This window comes from Trichophyton verrucosum, assembly GCF_000151505.1.
Source record: "Trichophyton verrucosum HKI 0517 chromosome Unknown contig00655_1.f1.exp, whole genome shotgun sequence".
Classification (NCBI taxonomy): Eukaryota; Fungi; Ascomycota; class Eurotiomycetes; order Onygenales; family Arthrodermataceae; genus Trichophyton; species Trichophyton verrucosum.
In genome coordinates this window covers 81,568-94,696 of record NW_003315298.1, presented here as the reverse complement: position 1 = coordinate 94,696, position 13,129 = coordinate 81,568, and the positions used below count along the sequence as shown (strand labels likewise).

Genomic DNA, 13,129 nt, shown 5'->3' with positions numbered 1-13,129 from the left:
ATGAGGACGAAGGGGTGTTTGTGTGCGAGCAATGATAAGACGATAGAAGCCGGAGGGAGCTGCTGGGAGCACAGGGTGCAGATGGAACATGTTGGCATTCGGGCTGGGGCGTTTTGGCTTAAAAGGCAGCAGAAAAGGGCCGCCACAGGAGAGATCTACAGTGAAGAGAGACGAGATGCAGGGCCCTGGTAGTTCTGCAGGGTGTTCTGTAGTCGTCCGCACAGCTGGCTACGGATACATAGTGTTGCGATGTGATGTGGTGATGCACAGCGTTGGTGGTAAGGGGAATACGTTGGTTATGGTTACAGGGCAGTACAGAGATCTATCATGACTCCAGCTCTTCAGTAGGAACATCCTCCATGTCCTTGCCGACAATTGCATCCGCGACCTTCCATACTTGCAGCAGGTTGTCTTCGGCAGCTGAGCAAAGCACCCAGGGATCGTTAAGGTTCCAGCTGAAGTCGGATATGCGGTTTGTATGTCCGCCATGCACAAACAATCTAAATGGTTAAGAGCGTCGAGGTTAGCAAGCGAGAGCCGAAAGGTGCAGCAAAGCATAGAAAGAGAACTTACAGCTCTGGAGGCCCGTCTTGGGCGTCTTCCTGGGTCTGTTCTTCTCCTGCGCGGCTGAGGTCCCAGAACATGATCCGTCTGTCGTAACTTGCGCTCGCCAACACGGACTCTTCGAAGGGGTGCCACGATAGCGAGGTGACTGAGTCCTGGTGGCACTCTAGCGCATGGAGCTTTGACTTGAGGTTTCGTAGGTCCCATAGACCAATAGTCTTGTCAGCAGAGCCAGTAGCTACTACTGTTTCCGCGGCAGGGTTGAAGGCCACTGCGTTGATGGCATCTTTGTGTTGTCCCTTTGCAGAAGCGGCAGACCGCGTTGTGTCTGATTCACGGATATCGAGGATTTGGAGGGTGATGTCGTCGGAGACAGTACCAACGAGAGATGAGTGGAGTGGATGATATTGGACATCATTAACGATGGAAGAGTGGTGTGTATATGTTCTCACTGGTTTCAAGGCCTTGTTGCCTTTCGTGTAAGTGTTAAGATCCCTGCACCGAGGTTAGCAAATTGCTATAGACTATCTCCCAAAGGCTACAACGTACCATAACCGGACAGTTTTGTCTTCACTTCCAGTGGCCACTTCCCCTGCCGTATGAGGGTTCCAGCTCAAGCCAAAGCCTTCGCTAGTATGGCCTAACAACTCCAATTGTGGGTTGACTGTGCCCTGGGGAAGGCTAGGATGCTTTGATCGATCCCATATCATAACTCGTCCATCGGTACACATTGTTGCAATAATGTTAGGGTTCTGCGGCTGGTACCGTGCCTTGTTCACCTCTCCCTTGTGATCAATCTTTTGGACGATATTAAACTTCACCTCCATCGACGTCTTGTTGGACCCGCCATAACCTCCGATCTCACCTCTCTCTTCATCGTAATCTTCAGCTTCTGGGTTCTTAGGGTTTGGTAGCTGCACCTGAGCTATTTGAAGGTAGTTTTGTGCCTCGCTTGATGTGTGAGTGCCTAGCAAAAGGCGATGTGTAGAGTAAGATTTGTCAGGGTCCCTGGAAGGGTTTGTTAGACTTGGTGGAAAAGCAAATACAGAATATATCCACCGGCAGACTCACTCCTGCTTGTCTGGAAGCCATTGCGCTGTCAGAGTTGGCCATTCTAAGGCGGTGCTCAGGATCATATCGTATAGAAAAGGCGCATTCTTCTTCCACGTTTTGTATTCTGCAGAGCTCAGTCAGGGCTCAGCGCAAAGTCATATACTCTCGGAAGCTCCACCATACCTTCATTGATAATCTTCTCCTCTGCTATCTCCTCCTCATGGTCCTCTTCCAAGCCTGCCATTATATATGTTAACACCCAATCTCCCTCTATGTGATATAGAAGGTCCATCTACTTACTTGGGGAAAAGCGGTCCATCTCGCCGCGTTCCTGAACTGACGTAAATAAGAAAAAACGACAGGTACCTTCAGCTAGACAGTCTCTGGATATCGGCAGCAGAAGAGCGCGCAACAGCAGTTTATATCAGCATGCAAGAGGAAGAAGGGAAAAAGACGGCCGCTTGTTCCTCATTTTGCTTCAAAATACGCGATCCGCGCGCGTTAATTGACGCCCGGAAGCTTCGCGTCACGTGAACGTAACATCATTAATCCGGCGGTTGGAGCACGTGACTAAACGGGCGCCCGGCGTTTAGTGACCGCTGCGACTTCGAAATTCACTTCAGATTTGGGCGATAACAATGATATTCAGCTTCGACATTCTTCTCTTCTGATACCTCCTATCCCTCTTTTCCTTCCTTTTTATCTTTTTTATATTCCTGTTATTCACTGTACAGTATCCGCTATCGCCAGGGTCGCAACAAGGTCGTCCTAACAAGACTACCGCCATACTCGTCTTGAATATTAGCTACACCACCAACAGACCAAAACAGCAGCTTGCTAGACACAGCCATGGGTGTCCCAAAATTCTTCAGATGGCTCTCGGAGCGATACCCTGCGATATCACAACTTATCGCGGAGAATCGGATTCCAGAGTTTGACTGCCTCTACCTCGATATGAACGGAATCATCCATAATTGCACTCACAAGGACTCGGACTCGCCGACATTTCGAATGACAGAAGATAAGATGTTTATCGCCATTTTCAACTATATTGAACATCTCTTTGGGAAGATCAAGCCAAAACGACTATTCTTCATGGCAATCGACGGTGTGGCCCCCCGTGCCAAAATGAACCAGCAGCGTGCTCGACGATTCCGTACCGCCCTTGATGCCGAACTTGCGAAGGAGAAGGCCATAAAAGAAGGTGTAGAGATGCCAAAGGAAGATGCATTCGACAGTAACTGCATCACTCCAGGAACCGAGTTCATGGCCAAACTTACGAAACAATTGAAGTATTTTATCAACAAGAAAGTGTCGGAAGATGCTGAGTGGCAAGGTGTCGAGGTGGTTCTCTCCGGCCATGAAGTCCCTGGAGAAGGAGAGCACAAAATCATGGAATACATTCGCCAGGCAAAGGCTCAACCGGAGTATGACCCAAATATGCGTCACTGCTTGTACGGTCTAGATGCAGACTTAATCATGCTGGGACTTTTGAGTCATGACCCTCACTTCTGTCTGCTCCGAGAAGAAGTGACATTTGGACGACAGAGTCAAAAGAAATCTAAGGAACTTGAACACCAGAATTTTTATTTGCTTCACCTTTGCATTGTTCGGGAATATCTGGAGCTGGAATTCCAGGAGTTGAAATTAGATGGGGCGCTGCAGTTTCCCTTTGATATGGAACGGATTATAGATGATTTCATCCTAATGGCCTTCTTCGTTGGAAACGATTTCTTACCCAACCTTCCAAACCTACATATAAATGAAGGCGCTTTGGCGTGGATGTTCAAGGTTTATAAAGATGTTTTACCGAAACTGGGTGGTTATGTCAATGAACATGGAACAATCAACATGGAGAGGCTGAGGACACTGTTGGCAGCTTTGTCAGATGTCGAGTTTCGATTTTTTGAAGCTGAATATTCTGATGCCAGATGGCTCAAATCAAAAACCCTAGATGGCGACCAAACCCCAACGTTGCCAGAAAAGCCCAACGTGCTTACAATAACCCCTGCACAAAAACATATCTTCAATCGGATAAAGAAGTATGTCACCCATCGCCCAATGGATGAGGCCGGACAGCCGGTGCCTCTCGATTTATCTCCTTCCTTACCAGCGAGAGATCGAAAGTTCGTGGAACAGCTAGCAGATAGCCTGCACCTGAAATGGAGCTCTGTTTTGAATCAACATGAAGAACGGTTCTTGCGTGTCCAGTTACCCACAAATGATGACGACGATGATGAAGATGATGACGATGATGAATCACAGATTGCGATTTTGCGTGTCTTGAAGAAATATGAAAATGCAAAAGTCAAAGAGGTCACAGCTGAAGACGCCCAGATGGCTGCCGAGAAAAAGTATGAGAAGAAATTCCAAGATTGGAAGGATAAATACTATAAGGGGAAATTTGGTTGGGGTTTGGAGAATACAGAGGAAATGCGAAAGTTGACAGAGAATTACGTCCAGGGCTTGCAGTGGGTCCTCTTCTATTATTATCGCGGTGTTGCATCGTGGCCATGGTTCTACCGTTACCATTATGCTCCTATGATCTCAGATATCCATCTCGGCCTAGGAGCCGATGTGGACTTCAAACTTGGACAACCCTTCTTCCCATTTCAGCAATTGATGGGTGTCTTACCAGACCGAAGTAAGAAGATCGTTCCCGTAGCATTCCACAGTTTGATGACGAGTCCCGACTCCCCTATCATCGACTTCTATCCCAGGGACTTTGAACTTGATATGAACGGAAAAAAGATGGAATGGGAAGCAGTGGTGAAAATCCCATTCATAGAAGAGGAGCGGCTTCTAAAGGCCATGGCAACAAAGGAACATTTGTTGACCCCCGATGAGAAAGCGAGAAACACTTTTGGTGTGACGCTTAAGTTTACATATTCGCCTGATGTTGAGTTTCTCTATCCCAGTTCCCTTCCCGGTATCTTCCCAGACGTTTCTCGGTGTCGCTGCATCGAAAACGTCTTTGAGTTGCCTACCATGGAAGGGCTGGACCCATATGTGGGCTTGGTAGAAGGCGTGAAAATCGGAGCGGAGGCTTTATATGGATTCCCAAGCTTGCAGACCCTCCAACAGACAGGGCAGCTTGGATTCCACGGAGTATGCGTATTCCAACAGGAGAGTCGTAACGAAAGCATGGTCGTTACTATTTCCGATCCTGAAATCGGAGGTAATACTGCGGATGCGAAAACCAAATTAGGGAAGAGAGTACATGTTGGATATCCGTTCCTACAGGAAGCAAAAGTGGTGTGTGTTTCGGATGAACTGTTCGATTACGTTCAAGTTGATGGTGAAGAACATGTTGTGCCCATCCCACACACTCCAACACAAATCAGTCAATGGAAGAAGAAGGCAGAAAAGATTGAGTCTTATTACAGCAAACGCCTTGGAATGGTCATCGGTGATGTTGAAACGATCGTGCGTGTGGAGATGCTCAAGGGTCTGAAGAAGACCCCAGATGGTGCCACGGTGAAGGAATTTACAGAGATCCCAGGAGTCGAAACGGAATACGCTGCCCAGCTTATAGTCGATTCAGTTATGAGTGAGGATCTCCGTTTCATTGAACGAGAAGCAGTTCCTATTGAGGAAGAGTTCCCAGAGGGCGCAAGGGCATTCTTCTTGGGTGAGTATAACTATGGTGCTCCAGTGCACGTTACTGGACATGAGGATGGGAAATTGTCCGGTCTTCTTTCGGCAGTTAAGGGGAAAGAGCCGGAGTTCGGAAGGGAACATGTCTTGAACGCTGAAAAGCTATCAAAGTATACTCCTTCGTTCGCTATTGCGCGGAACTTGCGGCTCAGCCCTCTTACACTTGCTAAAATCACCTCGTCTTTCTCGGTTAATATGGACGGAACACGAGTCAACCTTGGACTCAACCTCAAATTCGAAGCGAAGAAGCTGAAAGTGCTTGGCTACTCGCGACGAGGAAACTCCGGATGGGAGTTCAGTGAAAGAGCCATTGGTCTCCTACAGGATTACATGATCAAATTTCCAGACTTCATTGCTGGTATCCAACGGAAACCCCAGGGCGACCTGTTTGAGCCTAGTGATTTCTACCCTGCCGATATTGCAAAGGAAAAGATCAAGGAGATCCAGGCGTGGCTTAAATCAATCGAGTCAAAGAGCTTTGAGCGCGTCCCACTCGAGGCTGAACAACTTGATTCTAGCATTGTACAGGCGATTGAAAAGTCTGCTGATGAACTGTCACAAAGTCGGCCTACCCCAGTGGCGCAAAAGATTCGAGGAGTGCCACGCAATGCACTGTTAAAACCTGCAGACGCAGAACACCGTCTCAACAACCAACATTTCCAGCTTGGTGACAGAGTGCTCTATGCACAAGATTCCGGAAAGGTTCCAATTGCTTCACGAGGCACCGTTGTCGGTCTGACACGGACATCGAGGAACTTGCTTCTTGACGTGCTGTTTGACGTCTCCTTTATGAGTGGCACCACTCTATCAGACAGATGTTCGCCGTTCCGCGGCTCAACCGTCCCTTCATCATCAGTTCTCAATCTCACGAGTAAACAACTGATTGCGCTATCTCGTGCTACTGCGCAGAACAAGGAACAGGCCCGAGAACAGCAATTACCTCTCAGGGCTGCTGCTCCCCAAGCGATGAGTGGCATGGGGCAGCTGAAAGATGAGCCAACTCCACCACCGCTTGTGAACAGCTATCGGGGTGCTGCCACCGGCCAACCCTCCAACGGTAAGCCAAACGGTGCACCAGCTTCTAACTGGCGCGGTAGAGGACGAGGGACCCTACCAACTCGCAATCATACAACACCTGAGGGTGCACATGGGTCCGGCAGAGGTCGCGGCAATAATATGAATTCGCATAACTCACGCAGGGGTAACGGCCCGCCGAGCCGCGGCGGTGGAAGAGGAGGCTACGTAAATGTGGAAAGCATGAATCCGGACGCCGGCGTCGTGAGCCACAACCCGAACTTCAGGCCTCGACCATATAATACAGTCCCACCACCGGCATCCCTGAACCAGCCTACCGGACGAGGTCGCGGCCTACGGGGCCGGGGAAGGTACGCGAGTAGTAGCATGCCCCGAGCTGGGAGGGGAAGAGGCAGAGGCGGACATACAGGTGCAAGCACTGGAGAGACCACAGCCTAGCCCTGTCTTTCTCTGCTTCTTTCCGGCGGCTTGATGGATGTAACATTATGAGGAATAAATAGCCAAAGCTTCCACTGTGTTACCGGATCAATGGATGGTGCATTTTTGTTTAGTAACTTGTTCTCGTAGGTGTTGGGAGTGTTTTCTGCCAACTGCCATGAGATGGCCAGTGTATAGCATAATGGACGAGCCAACGAAGCCAGCGAGGACGATAATTGGCATCGATAACTAGCTGTTATGTCACATGGAGACATAAATTCAAAGGCAAAAGAAAAAGAACTTGGATCAGGATGGACGTGGCAGTCCTTCTTTGGTTTAAAAGCAAGGATCTCCCGTGCATCTTAGTTGGATGGCATGAACGCCACCCATCTCACGTCGAATTTAAACCATTGCCCGTTCTCCTGCAGCAGTTGACTTGCAGCATCACTCGGCACCGTCTGCCGTTCTCCTTCGCCAGTCCACAGCTGCAGGCTTACCGTCGTAGGCCATCGTACATATGTAAGGGCACCCAAAACGGGGCATCAAACTGGCCCTGCCGAACCGCCGAGATCTAGTTATCCCTTCTCTTAACTCGTTACTTATAACTCTTCGAGCTTGCCCCCTGTATCCGGGGCCTATCACGACGACCACGGAGTACCGAACGGTAACGAGCTAACTAGTTATTCGAGCTGCGAATCTTCCTCGAATACGAGCCATCGCCATCTGTATCTCGATCGTGTGCTTCTTGTCCCCGGTGACGTCACTAGAAGAAGCGGCTTTTTCAGCTGCATATCATCGCGACCCAAAAAACTTTGCGATCTAGTTAGTTATCTTGACCATGCAGTAGCAACTCCACGCAAGATGCCAGCCGCACGTATAAGATCTAAAAAGCCCCAACCTTCACCGCGAGTTCTAGGCCATGAACTCTGCTCGGAGAAGAATAAGAAAAATAAGAGTAAAAAAGGCGAGAGAGGAAAAAGAAACGACCGATCAAGTTTTCGCCCCTGAGAATAGTCAAAAACGGCTTCCTTATCTTTTATCTTAACTATTTAACCGGCGGACTGACTCATTCCGTAATACTTCGGGTCGAGAGTTCTGGTTCAGAATAGCCGGGACAGCCTTTGAGCAACGTCTCATAAATTCGTCGTTTCTATCGTTTAACTGGTTGTGGCCTTTGTGTGATCCTGTATTATCCCAGAGCCGTATGAGTGGCCAGACATATCCTCATAGGTTCCACGGCCAACAACAATTTCCCCGGACAGATTCAAAGTTGGAGAGTTCGCAATTGCCGGTCTTGAGTCCATGTGCTGTCCGGAGTCGTCCATTATCAAATATATTGTAACTCCAGAGAGTGTCATCCGGAACATATATCCATGATGACTGACCGGTCTCGGTTTTCGGCTGAAGTCCTGTTAATGGTACGAAGAGGTTGTCCGAACACTCCTTTCTTTTTATCCTCGTTGAAGGCTCAACATTCGTTGGGCTTTCGAGGACTTGTCATTTCATATATCAGCAATAGGAGGTGCTCTTGAACTCATGACTAACATTGATCTCCGTATAGGACGACAGATTAGTCCTCATACACATTCCGTTGGACTTATATCCTTTCTTCGTGAGTCCGATTCTTCGTCTTCTCTTCCATGATGCAGAGAGCGAAGTAGCGCCCAAAAACTCGGCTGGTTTTGTGAATATATCAATTACCCCGATTGAATGCTCCATCATCTGCTCCCGAGAACTCGCAAATCTCTACTTCGTTCCAATGGTAGAAGGATTTGAACGAGCAGCCATATCGACACATGGCAAAGTTCAAATCAGTTCAGAAGACTATTTGGTCATGCAGGTAGAAGGACAGGGCCTTGATGCCGGCCAACGTGTGGTAGAACTCACCAGTCCTCTTGCAATGGCCGGGATGTAAGTTGATGTCCAACCGCTCCCCTGTATCATAGACGTGCTGACGTGAAAAGATCCATATTCTTCATATCAACGTATTTCTCCGACTATATTATTGTCCCCAAACACTCAAAGCAACAAGTCACAGAGACCTTCGTTGAGAGAGGGTTTAACGTTGAAGAAGGGCCAGTAGATCCTGATAGTAGACGTGGCTCATCCCCAAATATCCACCTCCCCAACTCCAGGCCAGATACTCCACCCCCATGCAGCGTATCAGAGCTTCAGTTACGGGCCTTTAAAACGCTCCAGCAACACAAAGTTCGACCGCAGGCTGATCGATCCCTGCGTCTGGTTCAGTGTGCGGCACATTATAGAGAATACACGGGGACAAAATCTTACTCTATTCTCCGTCCGAACTTGATATCCGCCCTCCTGAACGACAACCCGCAATTCTTCTCCCTGACAATAGCAGCCACAGATCCCGCTCCGTCGCTGCTCCTGGAAGAGCGGCTGTTGCCTCGATTCTCTCTTCCGAGTGACCCAGATAGAGAGCCGTCGTCACCAGTGGAGGAAGACACAAATCTATTGCTAGGTTCAAAGGACGAAATCCTAATTGCTATCACTCTCGACTTGCGGGAGCTGCCCCTCGAAGCTGCTGGTATTGTTTCGGGTGTAGCAAGCGCACTGGTTGCAGGTACACGTCGGGAAGGCAACGGTAACAACAAAGTAAGTAAAATATCATGGACATATTTACCACTAAACTCAAGCTGACCGGCAGCAGGACCTAGAAACCAGTTTTCTTAGTACATCCCGTGCTGGGAATGTTATTGTCCGGGAGGAAGAGCTTGAGTTAGCAATGGAGTGTTTGGAGTCAGAATTTTAACATTGCATTATATACTGAGCGTTTTTATCTGGGAGGTTTCATGATGATTTAAAACACCAAGCGCAACAATCAGACCTAAAACCTAGCTCAGGGGTTAGAGCTAGACGAGTGCAGAGATCATGTATATAAAAACAATGCTCCTCTCTTGAATATTCGTTGATTTAGGATATTTTCGGCAGTGAGGTACCAAGCTATCCATATACCTTGACAGTTCCTGCAAAAATCAATTAGCAAAATACTTTAATCCATAGAGCAACTGTACACTCCGAACATACCGTCGGAACAGCCCGCAGCCCAGGATGAGCCTTTCTCATTCCATGCAACGCAGCTGGCAACCTTGATATTAGTGCCCACCGGCACAGTCCGAATAACATTACCAGTCAAGACATCCCATGCAAAGATTGTTGCCGGGGTAGAGTCTCCGCTGGACCTTGTTTCTGGGGTCTCGCTGCCACTCAGAACTACACTATCTCCCTTAGCAAAGGTAGACCGAATTCGTAAGTCCTTATTAAAGTATATAGGACCACGATTCTCCTCAGACGGATCAGGATTCCCATCACCGAAACTTTTGAGAACCGCACCATCGTCACGATCGACCATCCGTATTCGTCCATCAAGACATGAGGCAAGCATAGCTTTCCCATCCGCAGAGCAATGTATGCTTGTAACAGGATGGGCCATGACATCCACCTTCATCTCGCCAACTCTTAAATCATATGTGCGGATACGACCGTCGTAGCTGGCTGTGATTATACTGCTGGTCAACATATGGACATATACCGAAGAAACCGTATCGGTGGCTTCAGTAAGTGTCTGTATTGGTCTCGATGTTAGGGACCGTGTATCCCATATCTTCACATCCGAATCAGCACTTCCTGTTCCATGGTAAGGCGCATATTAGCTCAAGAGTTCACGTAAGACGGAGATATGTCTGGGGCGAAGCTCACCAGATATTACTACTGAATCGCCCTCTCCTCCAAATGCAACAGCTTCAACTCGTCCGGCATGGCCACTCCATCTTCTTATAGTACTCCCTGTCTCCACGTCCCATAAGAAGACCTGTTTGTCTCCTCCTACACTGGCAAAGCGCGCATTATCTGCACTAACTGTTATGTCTAGCACTGAGTATCCGTGTGCTTCGTATCGTTGGATAGGTGAGGTTGTTATCTGAGGTGATGAGGGAGAAGACTGTGGCAGAGCGCGAGATAGATGAATAGACCTGTCCGAGGATCCAGTCAAAAGATATGTTCCTGGCGAACTGGAGAAGGTAACGGCATTCACAGGGCCTAGGTGAGGCAGGTTAGTATATGATCCACCTGTGGCCTTGCAAAAGGCGCAGAATGTCACAACACCACTCTTGTAGCTTAGCAGTCGCTTAAGATATTTCCGTACCACTATGAGTTCTAAGAGTATGAAGAAGAGTTGAAGGGAATTTCGTGGACGTCGACATTTGTCCACCTGTGTATGGTGGTTGGTAGGCGTTGGGAGATGTTCTTGTTATCCTGTTACTGGGCGAGGGGAGAAATGGTCGGTTTAGTCAGGCTCAACGCTTTAGCTCACTACCTGGGTACATGGAGAGATTAAAGTAATTATAGCAACAACATATCTGTGGAGTCGATAAAGTCAATTGTTGGAATTAAGATATTTAAAACTTATAGCAAGAAAAACATGATCTTGGAATGAAGAAGGGTAAAGAAACACATTAGGGTGAAAATGGGTTGGCAAGAATCGCTGGCTCCGGGAAATATAAAAGGGGAAGACGGGTATACAACGACCCAGAAACCACTACATTGCCTGTCGAGCATCGACCGTCCAAAGTAGAATCAAGCTTGGGAGCAGACAGAGAGTTCCTAGAAGGGAAGAAGCCATCCACCCGTATCTCACTAAACCATAGCGGTCATTTAACGGCGACCATGACTGCGAACTTGAGGAGCCTGCATCTGGTCGAGTTCCTGCTCGAGTTGTTTGATCCTAATTGAAAGTCAGCTGTGCATCTAGTAAAGCCGGGCTTGGGTAGAACTAACGCTGCGTGGGTGGTTTCCAAGTCCTTGTTGAGTCGGTCTCTCTCGGCGATGAGTTTCTGCTCCCACTGTCTAAATCGTTGTTCCTCGATCTTGACTTGTTCGGTGAATCTCTTTCGTAGGTTCTCCTCCTCTTCCTTGAACTTGGGGTTGTCGAGCTTTCTTGGTCGGGCCTCTCCGAACTTTCTGGTCTCCATCTGAAGTGCTCGGTAGGCTTCGTAGTGCTGCTCTTCAGTGGTGTGGATGAGATCAAGCATGTGTGTTCGGATGAGAATAGAGCGGAGTTTCTTGAAGTCACAGTGATCTTCATTCTCAACTTCGGCGACACCCCAGGAGTACTGGCGACCCTTAACGATGTGGCCATCACTAGTCTTAACGTCTTTTTCGGAACCAATGACGGAGAATGGCATAACAGCCATCAAGCTGCGGGCATGCTGGGCGGCTTGCTCGTCGTCTTCTTCGACCGGAGGCTGGTAGATCTTGATACCCTGAGCTTCAATGACAGCGCGGATCTGTTACACAAAACTGTCAGCTGGAGAAATTTTCAACATCAGGGGGCGCATTGAGCAGTAGGAAATGATGATGTACTCACTCTCTGCTTGAAACGGGCAAGATCAGAAGGGCTTAGGGTATCGGCCTTCGCGACGACTGGAATCAAGTTCACGCGCGAGCTGAGACGCTTCATAACCTCGATATCTAGTGGTTTGAGGGTGTGGCCCGTTGGGCGGATAAAGTACAGGCAAGCGTGGACACGGAGATCGATCTTGTCAATACGGCGTGGCTGTTGCTCTTGCAACATATAGGACTCGTGCTGGTCATCCAAAAATTCGATAATGGGCATCCATGAATCACGGTTGTTGACGTAGTCGCCGAAGCCAGGAGTATCGATAACGGTCAGCCGAACTGTAGAAAGAACGGATTAGCTTCGACCCTATATTAGATATGCCAGCCCTCAAACCGCATGTATACCTTTGAAGAATCGTTCCTCGAGCTCAGCCTTTGTGATCTCGATCTCAACGGTCTTGTCGACCTGCTTAGCGTGTCTGCGTTTATGGTCTGCATAGTTCTTGATCGTGGTCGAGAAAAGAGTGTTGATGAATGTGGTTTTGCCCAATCCGGACTCTCCAGCAACCTATATTGTACCCATCAGTCAACAGGTCCTCTTGGGTTTCGGTACAGATCCTTCGGAGTAAAAGGGGGGGGTGGAAGAGATAAGTCGAACCATAATCGTGAAGGCGGCACCCCGTTTCGCGACAATCTTGTGTCTGTTGAATCCAAGTCAGTCGATGCTCTCCATGCTTGGAGAAAGAGGCCTCTGTAGTCTCATACCGTTGGTTGGGCAACTATGCGAATGGTCAGCTATATTTGATCCATGCTCCTTACCAGCGAGTTGCGGGAAAACTTACATTGGCGATGCCAATTGGCGAAGCGGTCTCGGATGTAGTCGACGCCATTGCGAGGGTAGTGAGGCAGTTCAACCGCAGGGAGGAGATACGGCAAAGGGCGAGGGAGCGTGAGGAGTGTCAAGAGAGAATGAAAGGTGAGGTTGTTGCTTTGAGCCGCCGTCGCTTTTTTTTTCTGTTTGCTTTGCGTTGAACTTCCTTCTTTC

The 13,129-nt window shown here is 48.5% G+C and overlaps 5 protein-coding genes across 5 annotated transcripts; 2 read left to right on the top strand and 3 right to left on the bottom strand.

The window, feature by feature from the left end:
- Positions 1-325: 325 nt before the first annotated feature.
- On the bottom strand, positions 326-1,861 carry TRV_05960 (uncharacterized protein; the record flags this gene model as incomplete). Its single annotated transcript, XM_003019945.1, has 5 exons — positions 326-500; positions 574-1,059; positions 1,114-1,572; positions 1,636-1,741; positions 1,801-1,861. The coding sequence occupies 5 exons, from the start codon at positions 1,859-1,861 to the stop codon at positions 326-328; spliced, it is 1,287 nt and encodes a 428-aa protein (XP_003019991.1).
- Positions 1,862-2,466: 605 nt separating this feature from the next.
- TRV_05959 (uncharacterized protein) lies at positions 2,467-6,520 on the top strand (the record flags this gene model as incomplete). The annotated part of the gene is made up of 2 exons (XM_003019944.1): positions 2,467-6,331; positions 6,474-6,520. The coding sequence occupies 2 exons, from the start codon at positions 2,467-2,469 to the stop codon at positions 6,518-6,520; spliced, it is 3,912 nt and encodes a 1,303-aa protein (XP_003019990.1).
- A 1,582-nt stretch (positions 6,521-8,102) lies between these two features.
- TRV_05958 (uncharacterized protein) lies at positions 8,103-9,499 on the top strand (the record flags this gene model as incomplete). The annotated part of the gene is made up of 4 exons (XM_003019943.1): positions 8,103-8,144; positions 8,288-8,637; positions 8,673-9,342; positions 9,398-9,499. 4 exons carry the CDS (start codon positions 8,103-8,105, stop codon positions 9,497-9,499), a joined length of 1,164 nt encoding a protein of 387 aa, XP_003019989.1.
- A 240-nt stretch (positions 9,500-9,739) lies between these two features.
- On the bottom strand, positions 9,740-11,072 carry TRV_05957 (uncharacterized protein; the record flags this gene model as incomplete). The annotated part of the gene is made up of 3 exons (XM_003019942.1): positions 9,740-10,374; positions 10,447-10,893; positions 11,060-11,072. The coding sequence occupies 3 exons, from the start codon at positions 11,070-11,072 to the stop codon at positions 9,740-9,742; spliced, it is 1,095 nt and encodes a 364-aa protein (XP_003019988.1).
- A 129-nt stretch (positions 11,073-11,201) lies between these two features.
- Positions 11,202-12,974, bottom strand: TRV_05956 (uncharacterized protein; the record flags this gene model as incomplete). The annotated part of the gene is made up of 6 exons (XM_003019941.1): positions 11,202-11,382; positions 11,524-12,032; positions 12,113-12,423; positions 12,490-12,652; positions 12,850-12,879; positions 12,927-12,974. The coding sequence occupies 6 exons, from the start codon at positions 12,972-12,974 to the stop codon at positions 11,202-11,204; spliced, it is 1,242 nt and encodes a 413-aa protein (XP_003019987.1).
- Between the last annotated feature and the right edge of the window lie 155 nt (positions 12,975-13,129).